At 39.2% G+C, this 18435-nt stretch overlaps 1 protein-coding gene across 1 annotated transcript; it reads left to right on the top strand.

Annotated features, from left to right (window-relative positions):
• Positions 1-683: 683 nt before the first annotated feature.
• Positions 684-18415, top strand: snx3 (sorting nexin 3). Its single transcript, XM_082506937.1, has 4 exons — positions 684-895; positions 14007-14102; positions 14435-14559; positions 17577-18415. Exons 1-4 carry the CDS (start codon positions 734-736, stop codon positions 17680-17682), a joined length of 489 nt encoding a protein of 162 aa, XP_082363063.1. The 5' UTR covers positions 684-733; the 3' UTR covers positions 17683-18415.
• Positions 18416-18435: the final 20 nt, after the last annotated feature.

An 18435-nucleotide genomic window follows, 5' to 3' on the forward strand; every position in this document is an offset into this window, starting at 1 on the left:
ACCTATAAGATTTTGCGTCAAAGGAACAATATAATTATACATTTTTATAAAATTTATAGTTTGTATTCTGTATTATGTCGATTTTCTTTCTCCGTTTTTGACTATAAACTGTTATTGATTGCCAATTATTATGACTAACCCTGTGAACTAGGTCTTTCAAGGAGAATAATATAATACTGACCATTAAATTTCTATATTTCGGTCGCTTGGGGTGTGACAGTAACAAGTTTCCGTTCTAGCAGTCACTTTATATTATTAGCTGTGTTTGATCTGGGTTGTAGGGTAAAATGAACACGTTTGTGTCTGTAGTGTAGTAATCGATGTGTGTAATGTGCCCGCTGGCAGGTTGTAAATAAATCGAGCAGGGGGGTGACAGAGAAGCGTCAGCTGAACCTCAGCTGATCGGAAGTTCAGCTCTACGGCATTTCAAGCTGGCGAGAGTAAGTGACTGGGTGATACCGAAATTTGCGTGGTTTGCCTTCAGAATAAACTATGAAATTTTTATTTTTAGCTCTAGCAAGAACAACATTCACGTGGAGAAATTAAATAACAATATATCTCATCTTTAAACTCGGATAAGTCAGGAAATCAGACCGTATTTTAACGTCAGTCTTCATTTTACATACACAGCATTCACCAAAATCCTTTATTTTGAAGGCCATCAAGGTGACGTGCATATTCGTAATCTGACTAACTTCACGCAATCCCCAGGCTGCTAGAAGGAAAGGGAGACATGGCTGAAACCATAGCTGATACAAGAAGGCTTTACACCAAGCCTCAGAACTTAAATGACGCCTATGGACCTCCGAGTAACTTTCTAGAGATTGATGTAAGCAACCCTGAGACGGTCGGGGTGGGCAGAGGCAGATACACCACGTACGAAGTCAGACTGAAGGTGAGCCTACCGTAACAAGTGCAAATGGCGCTAGCTTTTAAGCTACACACCTAAGCACGCAAACATATCTTTTCTGCAGTCACAGAAAGTTGTAATTTTTATGACATCGCGATTTTTGCCCCCACTAAGACATTCAAAGGGTCGATATTTAAAAGTGTGGGCTATTAAGAAGTATCAAATTGTCCGTTGCTAAAGGAATTAGTCGACGCTTGCTAGGAAGCTAGCAGCCTTTATCTGACTGCACGGTTACCTGACGTTACACTGTCTGCTCAACGTTGTTGGTGTACATAAAGCTGTTTGACTGCATGTTAATTAAAAGTGTTTGATAACGTGGTTAACGGAAACGGTGTCTGTGTCTTTTGACGGCGACATCGCTCCGGGAAAGAAGGGGTGTGCGCGCGCGTGTGTGTGTTTACATTAGCCTCAAGTGTTTTTCCACAGCGCAGCTGAAACATGTCTACAAATAAACTGCAGTTATATAACCTCGGTTTAAGCGAAACACATAACCTTCTCAAAGACTTAACGTCTTTCTGAACATTTGATCTCCAGCCACACCCCATTGTCCGAGTGCAAACCACAGATAACAGTATTGGTCACACTTAATGACAATCCTGAGGTGAGGACTGGCCTGTATGACTAAATGGTGCACTGGGACATAATGCGAACATTTTGGTTGGTATAGTATTTTACTTTGTAGCTTTTCTGACGTGACAAATCACCAGAAGCCTAAAGGAAAGCATACTTTTGAGTCAGCTTCTCTGGAGCTATAAAGACAGGATGCAGGATGCTGCCTGATCCTGTCCAGTTTCACCCACCCCCTTACAACACACTTCCTTCCTCCAACTTGTAGAGGAGAACAAAAGGTGTTTTGTTTTTTTTCATATAAAGAATTATTTTTGTCACTTTACTATCTATTTGGCTGTCAGTGTACTTTTTTTTTTTTTAAATGTGAAATTCTGGGATGGCAGCTAATGCTGCGTAGAAATGCAACAGTGTTGTTGAGCAATAGGTCAGGATGAGAACTGTTAGAGAGTCAGCAATTGCAAAACACATCCTGTGTATCTTTCTGTTACTGTAACTTTGTGGTCAGAGTAAAAATTAGCCTTGAATAGCTGAGGTCAGCTGATACATTTCTTTCAGTGTTGATACAGATCACTAGTAACCAAAATCAAACTATTAAAATAACAAATCATAGTCAACATTAACTCCAACACTAACCTTTGTTAGGCTTTTTGTGTCTTAAAACTGTTGCAATGTAACAACAACAAAAGAACAAATGTATCTTTTTAAGATCTGTTCTCAAAGATGAAGTGTATTTTTTTTTCCTGGGAACTTGTAATTATAGAAATAAATCACTGTAATTGCGATATTTGGCAAAATAGTTAGTTCAGTTAAGTATTTGGAAAATCTTGCAAAGAAAAGCGTCTAGACTTCTTTAAGTTACTTGAAGACGTTTCACCTCTCATCCGAGAAGCTTCTTCAGTTCAGAACTGAAACGTCTTCAAGTAACTTAAAGAAGTCCAGACGCTTTTCTTTGCAAGCTCCTTTGACTACGATGACCTGGATGACTGAGAACCTTCACAGACATATTTGGAAAATCACACTTTTTTTTTTTTGCCTCTGTCCACAACTGCTGTGGATTTTAATTAAACTCTCCAGATGTGATAGAACTGCAATGATGCACCTGCATCCTCATGACTTGGTGACAGCTTTAATTCAAGAAGCCTTGAACCAATTTTTATACATTTTCCCATTTTTAGATGCTCAAAAATAATTAATAACTGACTGACATTTTCTTTGTCAGATGAGATCTGTTCCCTTGTTGTTTTATTGCAAATTAAGCAGATGAAAAACAAAGATGCTGACGCAAGTAAAGGAGGGCAATAGGTTGAAAACCTAAAATAAACCTAACAGAGAGATGGAAATGATCAGACTGGCCAAATCAGCAACACCAAAAGGTCTGAAAGACTACAGAATACAACTAAAATAGGGGGTTTCCATGGTTAAGGAAAGCAGCTTCACAACATCTAACCAAGCCACGAGGCGGTCTACAGTCAAGAGATACCTTCATAAATGTAAATAACAAAGGGTTTACAACAAGGTGCAAATCACTGGTTGCACTCAAGTACAAGCAGCCCTGATTAGACTGTCAGAAACCATCTAGAAGAGTCTGCATAGTTTTGAAATAATATTTGAAACACGCAAACAAAATGAACTTGTACCAGAATGACTGGTGTGCATACTTCAATCATACTTGAAGAGAAAATAATGGAGAGGGAGAGAAGTGGCTCATGATCTAAAGCATGCCATATTACCTGTCAAACATGGTGGAGACATTTTTTATGGCACTTTCATGTATGACTGTCAGTGGAATTAGTGTTTATTTATTATGTGACTGTTGAAAAGTAGCAGAATGAATTGTGAAGACTACAGGGCTATACTTTCTGCTGAGATTCACTCAAAAGATCCTGCAAAATGGATTGAACAGTACTTCATAGTGCAAATGAGTAGTGTCCCAAATCACACTGCAAAAGCAGCTCAAGTGTTTCTCAACTCAAAGAAATATTGTGAAGTTCTTTTTTTTTTCTTCTTCAAGTCGGTCTCCAGATCTAAAGTAAATAGAGCATGCTTTTCACTTGCTGAAGACAGAGCTAAGGTTAGAGAGATCAGTTGGACACCTTTTGGAGCAAATGTGTCAAAGCAAGTCACAGGATGAAACAGCATATTAAAAGCACTCCTTAAAATGGTTAGGTTCTATAATTACCTTAGAGCCTCTAGAAATTTATATGTATAAAATGTCTGTAAATCCCCTGAAAGTCTGCATTTCTATCGTGTCTCGATAGTTTGATTTATAGTCCACTGTGGTTGTGTCCTGAGACAAGAGTTGTGTCATTTTCCAAATACTTATGGACCTAAATGTATCTGGCAATCCACCTTTGAAACATCAAACCTGCTTAAATCTGCAAATGCTTTTCTTTGATCCTGTTTATGGCACAGTACCCACAGTGTTGATAGGATAAATGTCTTACAAAATAAAAATGTAAATATAAACTAAAGGTCGCTTGCTCTATTATTGGAGTTTTAAATCATATCATACATGGAAACGGGAGTTGACGTGGTTGTCATAAAACTATAGATTTTAAGAGTTTTTTAGAACAATGAAAAGTTTGAACGTTTTTTATTTCAGTGACAACTTAGCAGTCTGCCTGTGCTGATAATCTCAGTGAAAGCTCCATGGTGAACAACTTGGACAACCTTGGACCGTTTGATTCAGCTGCTGCTGCTTTTGTCAGATATTAAATGTCATGCCTACATCAGGAATTTTGTGAGAATGTTAAAATATAAGTCTTATTTGACATGCAGACACAACAAGCAGGCAGTTAGATTCACGAGAAACGAAAAAAAGACACATTTTAGCTGGGTTAGCCACGAGGTAAACTTTGTATTTTTTACAGTATTTTCAAGCTTTAAGAACTCCTTTTAAAGGCTTGTCAGTTTTGCCACATAAGCCAGGCAATTTTGTATAAATGTAACTATTATTGGACCTTTTGTGTTCGATTTTAAATACACAGACTGTCAGACAGTCACTATAGGCTCATCTGATTGCTCCATCTCCTCATCTCTAAATTGTCATCTTGGTTGACTGACACCCCTGTAGTTACTGGCCCGGAGTATTTAGATTGGTTACCAGCCCTCAAGTATTTAGTCGTTTTCCTTTACCTTTAAGAAACGAGTTGAGAGGAGAGAAGCTGTCTCCAGGCATTAGCGTTGAATATAAGGCTACTGTACTTGATTAGCGTGTAATAATTAGCATATGCGTGTAATCAGCATTATTGTGCACCTCATAGCCCTGTGTGACCCTGCTTTGCATAAGACCACAGAAGAAGCGGTGCATCCCTCACTTCTCAACAAACGTGGTGTCAACTTAGCTTTGCTTCTCTCCTTCTCCTTTCTTTAGCTTTCTTTGGAAGCGTTTTACTCCATCTCCAGCCATTAAAGAGTGTTTGCCACAAGGCCTAGGTCTGGAATGCGTAGTGTTTGCTTTGCCCCTTCATTGCTTTTTTTCCCCTCTTTCCCCCTCTTCATCTACCTTTCTTTTAATATTTCAGAATACTTGAAATATATCATCTCATTACTCTGTACTGTTTCCGTTCCTAACCTTTTCCCCTGTTCTCACTGCTGTCCCGCTATCCACCCCGAAATCGAGAGAGCTCTTGTGGCCGCAGTGAGAGAGTCTGCCTAATCCCCTCATTGAGAAAAGAGAAGAATTGAACCAGGCCAGGGTGGCTGGGTGGGTGTGTGTGTGGTGAGGGGGAGCTGGAGCATTTACTCCCCATCCTCACCCTCCAACTCACCCCCCCACCCATGGGAGGGCAGAAAGCCACCCCCTCACCAGATTTCATCCTGTTGCTTACTTTCCCATTTTACTCCCAGCTGTGTGCAGTCACTTTCCTGGTTCATACCGTGTTACCGTTGTTCCCCATGATAACTGAAATCATGAAGTTTGCTCCGAGACTGTTGAAATAAGAGTCATTCAGTTTGCCTGTGACTCACCGGCGGTGTTGGGATGCTCACAAAGTTAGTGGCGAGACAAATTGTTTAAACATTGTTTACTGTGGCTGTGAGGCATAGTCACTTGTTGGCAGACGGGCCTGCGTTTGGCGTTTGAAATTAATGGGATCAATCTCTCACTCTATGCATCAGTTTTTTAACGAAGTGGAAGCTAAGTTCACACCGAAAGGAGGCGGATATCTCATTTTGCATGAGCAGACTCGTAATGTCGGGGGTCATGCTGAAACAATGGATATCTGTTCCAATCCAAATCCCTTCGTTTTAAGGGTAGTTTTTGAAGTGGCTTATGGTTGCTTTTTTTATGCTTCTGCACATGTTTCATGTTCCTAATGGAGAGAGTTGTTTTTCATGAGTCCTATCATATCACCTTAATGGTCTTTTACTTTTTTCTGTGTAGTGTCTGGTTTGGCGGACCCCCCTCCCCTCAATACAGCATAGTGTATTTGTTTGGACCCTCAGCAAACAGGGGGTTGGAGCTGGGATGGGGGTGTATGTGTGTGGAGTAGGAGGAATGGGTGATGGATATTATCAAAATTTTAGTTGGTTCCCATCTCATCCAGAGAGCACATTCAGGGGAGCGAACTTTGGGATCTCACTTTGTTTATGGATAGGAGTACATAAAAGGGCTCTTATAGCGGTGTCTCCCACTCTCACTCAGTCTTCTACCCCTCCTCTTCTCTTCTCCCATAGCTTCTCCCTCTCTCTTTCTTTCTCTTTTCCATTTGGGCACCAGGGTGAGGGCGGGGGCCTTTGGTCATTAATAAAATGGGGAGAGATGGTGTGTGTGGGTGTGTGTGGATTGTGGGGGGAGGAGGGGAGGCTTGTCAGGCACAGTCAAGTGTAATCCAAAGTCTACAGCATCCTCTTCGACAACTATTTTAATGGAAATGGGGAACATATTGTATCAAGGCTACCATATCCTACTTGAAATGACAGTATCAAAAGTGGGAGTTGATACTATGGCAACAAAGCAGCTTTTTGCCAGCTAGGCGAGTCGGAGAGAGGGTAGGCTGTCAGGCCGCAGAGGCCGGCAAGCGAGGGAACGAGTGAGAGAGTACATGGAGAGGCGAGAGCAAGAGACCCATAGCCCCAACTCTTTTGTTCGGGGTCTTTTTTTCCCATTTTGGAATATGATGCAATGAGATGGTATTATGTTGCCATTTTTAATGCTATTATTCTGAAAGGGGACTATATGGGAGGGGTGAGAAGGGGGCATGGGGGAGGTTTAGGATGTGCACTCTCAAACTTGACTTAATCCATCCTGCTAAAAGCTAATGCATGGTGGCCTTGAACTATTCTCTCAGGAGATGAGTGATCTTTGTCCCCTCTCTCCCTCTCTCTGTGTCTCGCTGTTTTTAAGGGTTCTGCCTCTTTTCAACCCATTTTCAATGAGCCTAAGGTATTGTGTCCCACACATTATGAATCACATGCTCTTCCTATGGAGCGTAGATTGCACCTTGAACACTCATAATTGAAAGTGAAGCAAGTAGATCCACTTTGAAGGAGGTACATGTAGCTTTATGCTCCTATTTTAATGATGTCTAAAAATCTATTTTTCCACCTTTGCTTTTAATGTGGCCATTAATTTCTCATTTCTGTATTTTTCTACCTTTGCAAATGTCCTATTTGTGCCTTTTGCTTGCTGTTTTGTCTGGCTTTCCTCTTGTATCTGTCTTTTACAAAGTGAGGAAAGCATCTTTTTTTTTTCTTCTTTTTTTTTTTTTGTGTCCCTTTTAAAAAAAAAAAAACAAAAAAAAAAATCAGTTAATAAAATCCTAAGACCTGACTGGGTGTGGGCTGGTCCCCTGTTCTGATCACTGTGAGGGGTTAGTAAGTTGATACACCCTGGTCCTAACCTCTAACCAGCCGTGAAAAGAACAGAGGCCGGGGAAACCTGATCTTTGACTTGTAGAGCTCTCACGCACCGCCTCTTTCTATGTGTTCGTGTTAGAGAGAGAAAGCATGAGTGAGACCTCTCATTTTTCAGTTCTGTCGTTTTCGTTCCTCCCCTTGTCCTGAAAGGCCAATCTCTTAATCACAGGGTTATGGTGGGTGAGGGAACTGAAAGGCCAGGTGACTTTCTTTCCTTACACTCTCACTGCTTGCTTCATTGTCTTGAGATAAGTGGTCCGGGTTCTAGTGTGCATACAAGCAGGCTCGAATGCTTTGGACTATTATATTTACATTGTTAAATGTGTGACTGGTCAAATCCTGTGCCTAACACCTGTGCCTGCATACCTCCTCTGTCAATGTGTGCTCGCACATGGATAAGTGTTTTCTGTGTTCACGTGATGGGATTAGAGTCACGGTGGTGGCAGATTACCTGTAACTGTGATCTGTTGTGGTGGGGATTAACTTTGTGGCGCTCCATGCTGTGAGGTAACATGACGCAGCAGGGACGAACCACGGTGAGAGGAGAGCGGAGTTAATGCTAGAGCACTGGGGCGATAAAGCTAAGATAATCCACTTCTCCTGTGACCTGAGAACGAGGAGGAGTGAGGGGTTCATTGACAGCTTCACCTGGAATGAACTTGAAATAATTGAAAAAGGAAGTTTTTTGGTGGGCTGTTTAGTCACACAAAAAAAAAACAGTTGAAAGAGGGAGTGGCAGATATTGTGCCCAGTGTAAGGAAATACTCCTACAGTTAATACAGTGTCACCTGAACCAGGTTATTTCACTTGGTTTTATGTTTTAAATGTAATAAATGTGGCCTTATTTATTTAAAATAATCTTACGAATTTCCTTTTTTATGTATAGTCCAGGCTCTGAATATTACATCAGTTAATATTTATTGATGTGATTTGGCGTATTCGTCCTAAGGGGGGAAAAGGGGGACTAAACTTTGTTTTCAAATCAGCTTGTTTATAACCCCAATTCCCAAAAAAATATTGCGATCCTTTGTGATTTGTGAATAAGACAAAGTTGAAAACTGTTCTGTGGTCAGACACATTGAATTCATCATTGATTCAAACTCTTTTTGGAAAACATGAACGCTGCATCCTCTCAACTAAAGAGGAGTGTGACCATCTGACTTATTATCAGCGCTCAGTTCAAAAGCCTGTATGCATGTGGTATGGGGGTGTGTTAGTGGAATTGGCAGCTTGAACATCTGAAAGGCCAGCATCAATGATAAAAGGTATATACAGGTTTTAGATCAACGAATTCTCCCATATAGATAAGGTCTTTTTATGGAATTCCTTGCACATTTTGGCCAAGACATTACTAAACGCCATAGCATAGCTATTACAATAAATCAGTTTCACAAAAACAACAACATCTTTTTAATCTAGGGCTATGCTTAATCCATGCCTGGGAAACTGATCCAGTGTCCTAACTGCTGTTTTTCAAGGAATTGAATGCTTGGCAGTTTCAGGGTTAGTGCATTCACAATGTAAATAGCTTGCATGTGGTGCAGAATGGACTAAGGAGTTTGACCTGCAGTTGTGTTGGGTTTTTTTTTTTTCAATCTTTACTTAATGTCCATGTAAGCCTTGTATAGTTGACCTGAAATAACTGAGGAGTGACCTTTAAAGTACTATAAGTCTCTGTGACACAAACAGTATCTGCTATTTTCATATATGTGCTTTGTTGCCTATCAGTTCACATATTTCTGCCTGTCTCATCTGCCATGTAAATTAAACATTGAAAAATAAATCTTTCAGCAGTTACATCATTAAATACCAATGCCTCAACTCCATTCAGTAAACTCTTACGTTCACTACTTGGGCATACTTGTGTCAGTGTTGAGGGATCAGTTATTCCTGCAATTTCAGTTAGAAATTCCAGTTAGATTAAAACACAAAAATGTCTGCAGAGTCATGAAAACTTGTTAGAAAAAAGGCAGAGCAAACCGCTAGAAAATGGTTAAGCTAAATGTAAATGGACAGGTACTTGTATAGCACCTTTCTCCTCAGTTTGAGCACTCAAAGAGCTTTCTACTACAACTCTCATTCACTCAATCCCATACATTCATGCAGTGCTTTTATCTATGCCTAAGCACTTTTATCTAACGTTTATATGCACTCAAACTCTGATGGATGCAAAAAACGTTGGCAATTATCAGTATCAGGGTTTAGTATCTTGACTGAAGATACTTCTACAGATGGACTGGAGTAGCTGGAGATTGATCCACCAACCTTTCACTTGGTAGACAACCTACTCTACCTGCTCTTCCACAGCCACCTCAGAAGCTTTTATTATATGTTGGCATACAGGGCTTTCTTATTTACTGCAGTTTATTAGTGTTGTTGCATCCTGTCTGTGAAACGTTAATAATTCTTTGCAGATTTCTGACATAGAGAGGTCCATCGCTGGATCTTATATTATGCGTTATTATGCTGACAAGTTAATGTATACAAACCTTTTAGTTGTACACAGGTGATTTGTGCCCTCTAGTGTGTATCAGTTGCAGTTTTGAGGTGATCCATTTGACAGTTATGAAGTCCCGTGAGATTGAAAAGGAAACGGTCAGCTGAGAATATCCTATAAGATAAACGATCAATAGATGGCCAACTTTACTGTAATACTGAAATGGTTGGTAAGAAAGCAAAAGAAAATTGTGTTCAGCTGAACTCATAAATAAATCAGGAAAACTCAATGGACCAAAAGCACTGACTTTTTAAGTGAGATCACCTGTAATAGTATTCAAATCCACATTTGGAAGACGGTGGGGTATATTGATGAAGGGGTCATGTGAAAGATCAGTGTGTCTATACGAGTCCAGATTTTAACCCAATCATCAGCTCAAGAAAACATTCTGTGCGATTGAGTAAATTGCCCAGGTAGCATTTATTTTACAGTTAAACATCAAACCAGTCGTGGTTGATGGGCGACTCTCTTCATCATTGCTAAGGGTGTGACAGATGAGTTTGTTCTTGCCCACTAAACTCGGGTGGGATCCATAATTTTGAAGGTTGAGGATAGGACAGAGCAAAGACTGAAGAAAACAAATGCCCATATTTTTCCCATTCAAACACCACAAGAGGAGTCTCAAGGGCAGAAAATGTGACTTAGTTTTGCAGATCAAGGGAAATAAAAAGGAAAAAGACTGAAAAGGGGAGACCATGAGAGAGAGAAAAGACCACTCCTGGTCTTCCTCCTCTTCAATTAGTCTTGCATAGAGCAGGCAAAGCTTCCAACCTCTCTAGTATCTCTGCTCCTTCTTTATGACCACGTACACCCACCTCCTTTCTCTTTTGTTCAGCCATTTACTCAGCCTTCTAGTTAACTCTCCATCCCCTTTACCGCACACAGTCACAGTCGTCTGCTTATCGATCAGTCTGCTGCTCGCGCTGTATTCATGCTGCACCTACTTGCTCAATTGCTTTGCTCTTGTGATTCCTTCTTCCATGAATTCTGACCTTCTGTGAATGTAGCCTGCCAATGAAATGCTCACTCACTCCCTCCTTGTTTGTACATTGTCATGGGATGGCCATGTGCTGTCAGGAATAGTGAAGAGCTTTGGCATTGTGCCGTAATGTGCTGTTTGCTTCAATGTTCTCTGTCAATGTCGAAACATCTCCTCTTTTTTTAAAATGAAATTCACTCTCAAGTGCTTGTCAACAGCAACTTGGAATTATGCACACATCTGTGTGAACGCACAAAAAAATGGCAAAGCATTCTGAGTGGGACAGACCTTGGTTAGCAAAATGTGGAATTTCTTTTCGCCTTGAGGCCAATTTCAATTTTCTGTTCGGTTTGGTTCGATTTGAAGGAGTTTTTTGTTCCCCCCCCCCCCCCCCCCCTCCTTTTTTTTTTTTTTACTAAGTTAGAGTAGATAAGACAAAGCTATGCCCAAAACCAAGTCAATAAAACCTTCCTCTCTAGCTCTTTCAAGTTAGCTCAAGCTCTCCCTGAAAGCTTTTTAGTGATCATTTTCTGATATTCATATGATTGCCACAGAAAGTACAAACCTTTGTTTTGTTTTTAGTTATCACATTTTCTTAAAACATGTTTCCAATAAATGAATGTCTTGGTGAGTTTGTTAACTCTTGGGGAACACTTAGGGCTGTTCGATATAACGATATATATCGGATGACGATATAAAAACATCTATCGTTTCATTTTATGCTATCGTTTGTTTCGTGGTGTCACAAAATAAACTGTTTACGGCAATATTTTTTTCCACCATTTTGATGGTCACTGTAGTGGCTATATTAATTTCTTAAAGTTCTCTCTTTCTCTTATTTTTAATATAACCACACTACTGACGGACAAGCGCCTGTTTTGGTTAGCAACAACAACGGTAACACCATCGCGTGTCCGCTTGTTTATGTTCCACATAAACCTTTCACAATAAAGCTCAAGATCCACTTGAGACTTTTCAAAATAAACTGAATCACGTGAAAGAGCAGATTATTTACGGATGAGAAGTAAAAAAAGAGGCGCCAGGTGCTAAAAAATAAACCTTAGACTCAAACGTTAGAACAGGCTTTTCCCCGCAGCACGCCTTGTAATAAATACTCACAAAGAAAACGGCGGCCGTTACAACTTATGTCTAAAAATGTATCGTTTAATGCATCTGTTAAAAACACTCGACTCCAGCTACATGACGCACAGCTGGGAACACTTCCGGCAAGTCGAGCTGCCCGAGATTCACAGAATTTACAGAAAATGTTATATTTTTGTGATTTATATCGTTATCGGGACGATAAAATTCTTATATCAGGATATGAGATTTTGGTCATATTGCACAGCCCTAGGAACACTTCCAACAGTACAGAGATACTGCTTTGCAGTTTGGTGGTTGTATCAAATAAAAGTACCCAGTACACTTGAAATAACAGAATTGGCCTAATATAGCAAACGAAAACAGAACTACAACTAGTGATTATTTTATTATCAATCAATCCGTCTGGGTTTTTTTTTTTCTTCCTCAGTTGATTTAATATTTACCTGTTTTTGGTGGCGTTTACAATTGCGTGTGTAAACATCCCACATATAGAATTGAATGAATTTGTAGGCATGTAGAGTGAGGTCATGTTAACAAATCAATAAAATGTGGCTTACATCCACCAAGGTCTTTGTGGTCAACTTAATGTTTTATTTGTAAAAAATTAACAAAAACTTTGAAAGTGTGGTTGTTACAAATACACCGTATATTATCAACATATAAAAAAGTATTGTATGAAGATTTAAAATATGTCACATTTAACCCCTGACCTCTCTTCTCAAGGTCAGTAGTGAGTGAGCAGAAGGTCAAAGTGATAATAATGGTATACAGAGCTGTATAGATCAGGTATTTGGAGTATCCAATGCCAGCTTTTTATTATAACTTTATGTACATTAAAGTGACAGGTTAGAACTGTTTAAATAACAATTTTAGTACATGTATAATGTACCTGAATAAGAATTATTTTTTCAGAAAGTAAATTACACTTCAGATTTCTTTGTTTCTGGATCTGGAGGCTTTGTCTAAGCAGGGAAACCTATTGTTTAGGAGACCACTTCAATGAGTTCTTGCAGCTTCAGCGCTGGTATAAATGGTATGGAGCTGTGGTGATGACTCTGTTTGCATGAAAACCCATCGATACAGTGAGTGAGTAAATCTGCGATAGACTGGTGACTTGTCCAGGGTGTATCCTCTTCACCTGGTGTCAGCTTGGATGCAATTCCCACGGCACTGAAGTGGACGAGAGAGCAAGAAAATGGATGGATATGAAATGTCAGACAGTAGTACTCAGCTTTGAGTGCTCAGTCAAAAAGCACTATATAAGAATGAGTCTGTTTAACATTTGCTTGCTTAGTTTGAGCAACAGTCAGAAGTAAAAATCAATCCCATAGTTGCTGATCAGTTTTCTTTTTATTTTCCATTCTTTTGAGCTTTAAAATAAAGATTTACTTTATCACATTGTGGTGATAAATCCATAACTTTATTTAAATAAAACGGGCATCATTTTCATTATCCTCACCATCAACCTGTAGGAACAGCAGAGTGTCTTAGTAAGCCACCTCCACGGTGGGATTGAGTCTCCAAAATTATATTAATTATAACTATTCTCTCACTCATTGGCTTGATGGCGATGTCCAGAATCTCCCATTAGTGCTTGATTACTTTGAAATCTGGTATCTGGTTACAGATTAGGATTTTCTTTGTTGTTGTCCTTGCACTTAGTGCCGACTCATGTCCTACGGACAGGTTCATAATCACTTTTATTCATCAGGATAAAAGTGATTACTTGGGACAGCTTTTAATGGATTTTGCAGTGATCTGTCCCTCCCCAGAGGGCAAGTGGACTCGAAGCATGGCAGTAAAATGCAAAAAGAGATATGTGGGGGGAGAAATCATCCACACAAACTGGATTTTCCTATCACTTGCTAAACGATTCAATCGATATTTCTTGAACTCAGCTTTCTGAGCTTTACTTTGAACCACTCTGACTTACCTGAAATTTTCTTAGTGTATATCAAGCTACTTCTTGAAAAACTGTGATTTCATTTGAATAACTGCAGCCAGAGTTTAAGGGCAATTTCTTTGTAAATCACAACAGCTCTTAAAAGTGACACCTGTAACAGTCTGCGGCTTGTGTTTGTCCATAGACCAACCTACCCATCTTCAAGCTGAAGGAGTCTTCTGTACGGAGGCGGTACAGCGACTTTGAGTGGCTCAGAGCGGAGCTGGAGAGGGAGAGCAAGGTGAGCCATTGAAGTGAACTCCACACAAAGGCTGCTCGAGTACTTAGCTTATCAAATCAGCATATAACATTGACCACATCTGCAGTGTTTTGCTATGAAAGAGAAGGGAGTTTTGTGCATCTTTGGGTTGTTAAAGAACATTTTCTTCCCTGTCTAGGTTCAGCCCATAAACAGTTTCAGAAATGACACACAAAAAGCATTGACAAAACCCATATTTAAATAGTTTGAGTTGTTCAAATTTCTCATAATTTATTGTAACAATTAAAAACTTTTAATTTTGCTCTTTCTTTCTTTTTCTTTTTTTCTTTCTAATGGGAAATCTGTTCTCTCAGGTGGTTGTACCACCTCTCCCGGGGAAAGCTCTTTTCCGGCAGCTTCCTTTCCGAGGAGATGATGGCATATTTGATGACTCTTTCATCGAGGAGCGGAGACAGGGTCTGGAGCAGTTTCTCAACAAGTAAGCCTGTCCACGTCTCAGTCTTTATCCATTCTCCCACAATGCGTCCATGAGGTTAAAACAATTTCTTCTTAACAATTTCTTCTTTGCAGCTGCAGTCGTTTTCCGCTTCTGCCGTTGCTAGTTTAATTATTTATTTATTTTATTTAACTCTGACGAACAATGAAGCACGTTGTGCAATAACTAGATTCAACTTTTTCACTTCTCTTCATATTGTTAACAAACTGAACCCTCGGAGACGGGCAGGTCTTTTTCCTCACTATCCTCCTTAAATCTCCTTTATAATTACCTCGCAAAGGACAAGAACAACCAAAGAGGACTCAAGTGCGCACCCCCACAACATAATTTTTCCCACATTTGTTTTGTTGTTGATGTGTAATTTATGTTAATTGCAGCTCAAATTACAGCGCGTGGTTCCACGGGATGGTGTGTGCACCTCTGCTTATTTTTGATCCAGCATGTCCTCGTTTTCAGCTGCGGAACAATAAAAGTTACAGTCTGATTGTAATTATTTGCTTTGATTGCAGACTTGGCCATTATCTTTGTTTCATGTGCAAATGCTTCAATGTTTCCTGTTGGAATATTAAGTGTGCAAAGACAGTTGAGGAACATTAAAATCCATAAATGGTTTTTTTCTTCTTCATTTATTTATTTATTTATTTATTTTTAAAGGAGACAAGAATGTGTTGGTAATTAAGATTTCTCCCTCCCGTGCTTTCTGTGAATGAAACACTGCTGTTAATCATATTATTGTTCAGACTTAACACCGGCTGATGTGGCTGGCAGCATTGTTAAATCTGTGATTGAGAGCATTGTGAAGAGGAAATCTTTTGGAATGCTAAACATGATTATCCCTGCAAAATGAGTGAGGAGGAGGAGAAGAGCGAACAATCTTTTTTTTTTTTTTTTTTTATGATAGGCTAGTCATACATAATGCTGGCTTCAGGTAAGAGGAAATGGCTTAAAGATTGTAAACATGCTCCTGCTGCGCCTTACGTCCAGATCAACATTTCCAAACCTATTAAACAGTATTTGTTGGTAGCTAGCCTGATGTTTCCGGTGACTGCCCTGGTATTTGACCTCTGGCTCAGTCCCTTTGCTGCTTAATTTGTATGAAATATTTCCTATCAGAGGTTAAGACGCATGCATACAGTGCGTGTAGTCTTATCATTTTGATGTGTTCTGAGCAGTTTGTCGTTTACAAAAAGAGCCGTTTAAGGGTCTCAGGTGCACTGGCTCATTCTCGTTAAGCCGCTTTGCGTCATCTGAAGGGACATTGAGGGAAACTCGATGTCAGAGTGGCTTTAACAGAGCCCCAAACATCCAATATTTTCCACAAGAACTACCACTCTGACTGGGAGGGGGGTCATAAAATATTGATTCATTTAAGTCCTACTGGGATTTAAAGACGTTTGAGAACACCAAATACTCCAGAGCCTCTTATCAATCCCTCAAACTAGGATCAGAGTAACTTTGTGAAATAGTGGAAGGAGACAGGCAGTCTGCTAGTTTTCCTGTTTGCCTTGGTGTGACTTAATTCTATATCTTTGCTCATTTCTGAGTCAAAAGGGGGAAAACGGATTACTACTCCCAAGTGAACAGTTTTTGTGACTGTCAATGTGTTTGTAAATGTGAGATAAAGTTGTCGTAAATTTACGGTTAAATGGCAAATTCAAATAAGAGTTACTCTTTTTCACATTTTTGGCCGATTAGGGAAATGTACTGTGCTGTACATTACTATATGTGGCAATATAGTTTATAATATCATCAATGATATATAACAGTAACTTTTAACCATTAAACTACCGATATGTTAACTAGATCAGTTCAGATCAGCTCTTTATTCTCCATTAGTATAAATTACTTTAGCGTAATTATTTTTCAGAGTAGTTTAAATTATTTGTTAGTGAATCAGTGACATTGTTGACTGAAATCTATCCCAAATCGAAACTGCGCACTAAATTTAAACAGGTTTGACTTTGAATGCACTCATATAATATAATATAGTATAGTATATTTTAGAGACCGTAGGGAGATGACAAGTTAAAAGGGTTCAAACAAAGGTGGGAAATTCTTTGCCTTTCACACACACAAAAATAAGAGTGTTATAACTGTTTATAAATGGTGCCCATGTAACTTCAGGAATGCCTAATTGAAGTTGTGCACTTATTGTAGTGTTTGAAGTTCATTCTGTGTCGTCGGTGGTTAAGACACTGAACAGTGAATGAGAAGCAGCTTTTAATGACAGGCGAGTACCTAGATGTGTTATTAAGCAGTGTTAGCTTGTAAAACTTTTTGTAGTTTGACCGTTTTTTTTTTTTTATTGTTTGGATTTTTGTTTTTAAACTACATGTTTGTTTTGTATCTTGATCAGATTTTGTATTGCTGTTACTGCACTTACCTATTCTTACATATTTTACTCTGTTTTGTTGTACGACTGCTTCTTTGTGAAAGTAAATTTTACTTACCTACTCAGCTTGCTTATTAACTAAATTTAACAAAAGTTATACTTAAATGTTTTCCCCCCATATGCCACAGTGGCACTTTTGAAGGATGTGGCATATATGTGTAAATATATACTTTAAAACGCAGTTATACTCAGTAAAATTATTTTAAAAGCATTGTATCAATCCTTATGCATTTACATGTTACTGGAGTCTGATAGGATTGAAATACAGCAAAACACCTGACATGACCAGTTTATTGTGCAGGCTGTAAATAACCCATTAAAAGTGGGCGAGTCACTTTTTTTTTTTTTTTTTTTGTGCTTTTTTTTTTTTTTTTTAAAGCATGCACACAAAAGATATCATCCTTTAGAAATACTTGCATAAAAATGTTGAATGCTAAATAATTGTCCTTCTAGCACAATTTATAAAAAAATAAAAATAAAAAATCCCCACACTTCTCACGTCCATTTCAGTAATTCATGCAAAATCTTGTTTCCTGTTTGTGCTCATCCCTGTTTAAACTCATCAAAGCTTCATGTTTGAATGTCCACTTTTGCTTTTGTTTTCCAGAGTGGCCGGTCACCCTCTAGCTCAGAATGAGCGATGCCTGCACATGTTTCTACAGGATGAGTCTGTTGACAAGAACTACACCCCATCCAAAATCAGGCAAGCCTGAGGGAAAGAAAAATAAATAAATAAATGGATGGCTCTGCTTGGCCTGGTCTCTCTCTCAGCCCTGCTCAGCCTCGCTTGGCCCAACAACCCAAAGCTCTTTTCACTGCTCCAGGTTTCTCTCAAACAAACATTTTATTGACAATATCGCCCATCCCCCCCCCCCCCAGAAAAATTATATAATTCACTGCCTCTTTTAGTTTAGTTATCCTGATCGGTGTTTGTTTTCACCTTCTAATCAGAGTCAAGAATGTTCGACACGTAACTGTGGTTGAAAGTAATTTATAGCAATTTCTTTGTCTGGAAATGCCACTAACATGGATATATTGATGTATTTATCATTTAGCTATGTCTTAAATATATTCATTTATATAGTAACATTGAATGAGTGTTCTGTATATGCAAAGCTCTCGTAATGACCCACAGCGTTTCTCGTCCAGTACGGCATGTTGCTCACCACCGACCTACCAACTAAACACAAAAAACACACATGCAACGACGGGCGTTGACTTTCAAATCACACTTAGGTGTTCTTCTCCGAAAAAGGAGGCGTGCATATGTGTGCGTGTGTGTATATTGACCAGCACCTGCCCAATTATCACAAATGATTTTCTAGCAAGAGATTTACACAGAGGGAACTGCAGTATTTCTACTGGCTATATGCATTTTGAGATTTGTATACTGCTGTGCCATTTTTGTTTATTTTGAATATTTTCCAATAAAATAGGTGAAACGTCTCCACGTGTGAGTGCATTTG

The sequence above is a fragment of the Aulonocara stuartgranti genome (assembly GCF_965226115.1).
Source record: "Aulonocara stuartgranti genome assembly, chromosome: 15".
NCBI classification, from domain to species: domain Eukaryota; kingdom Metazoa; phylum Chordata; class Actinopteri; order Cichliformes; family Cichlidae; genus Aulonocara; species Aulonocara stuartgranti.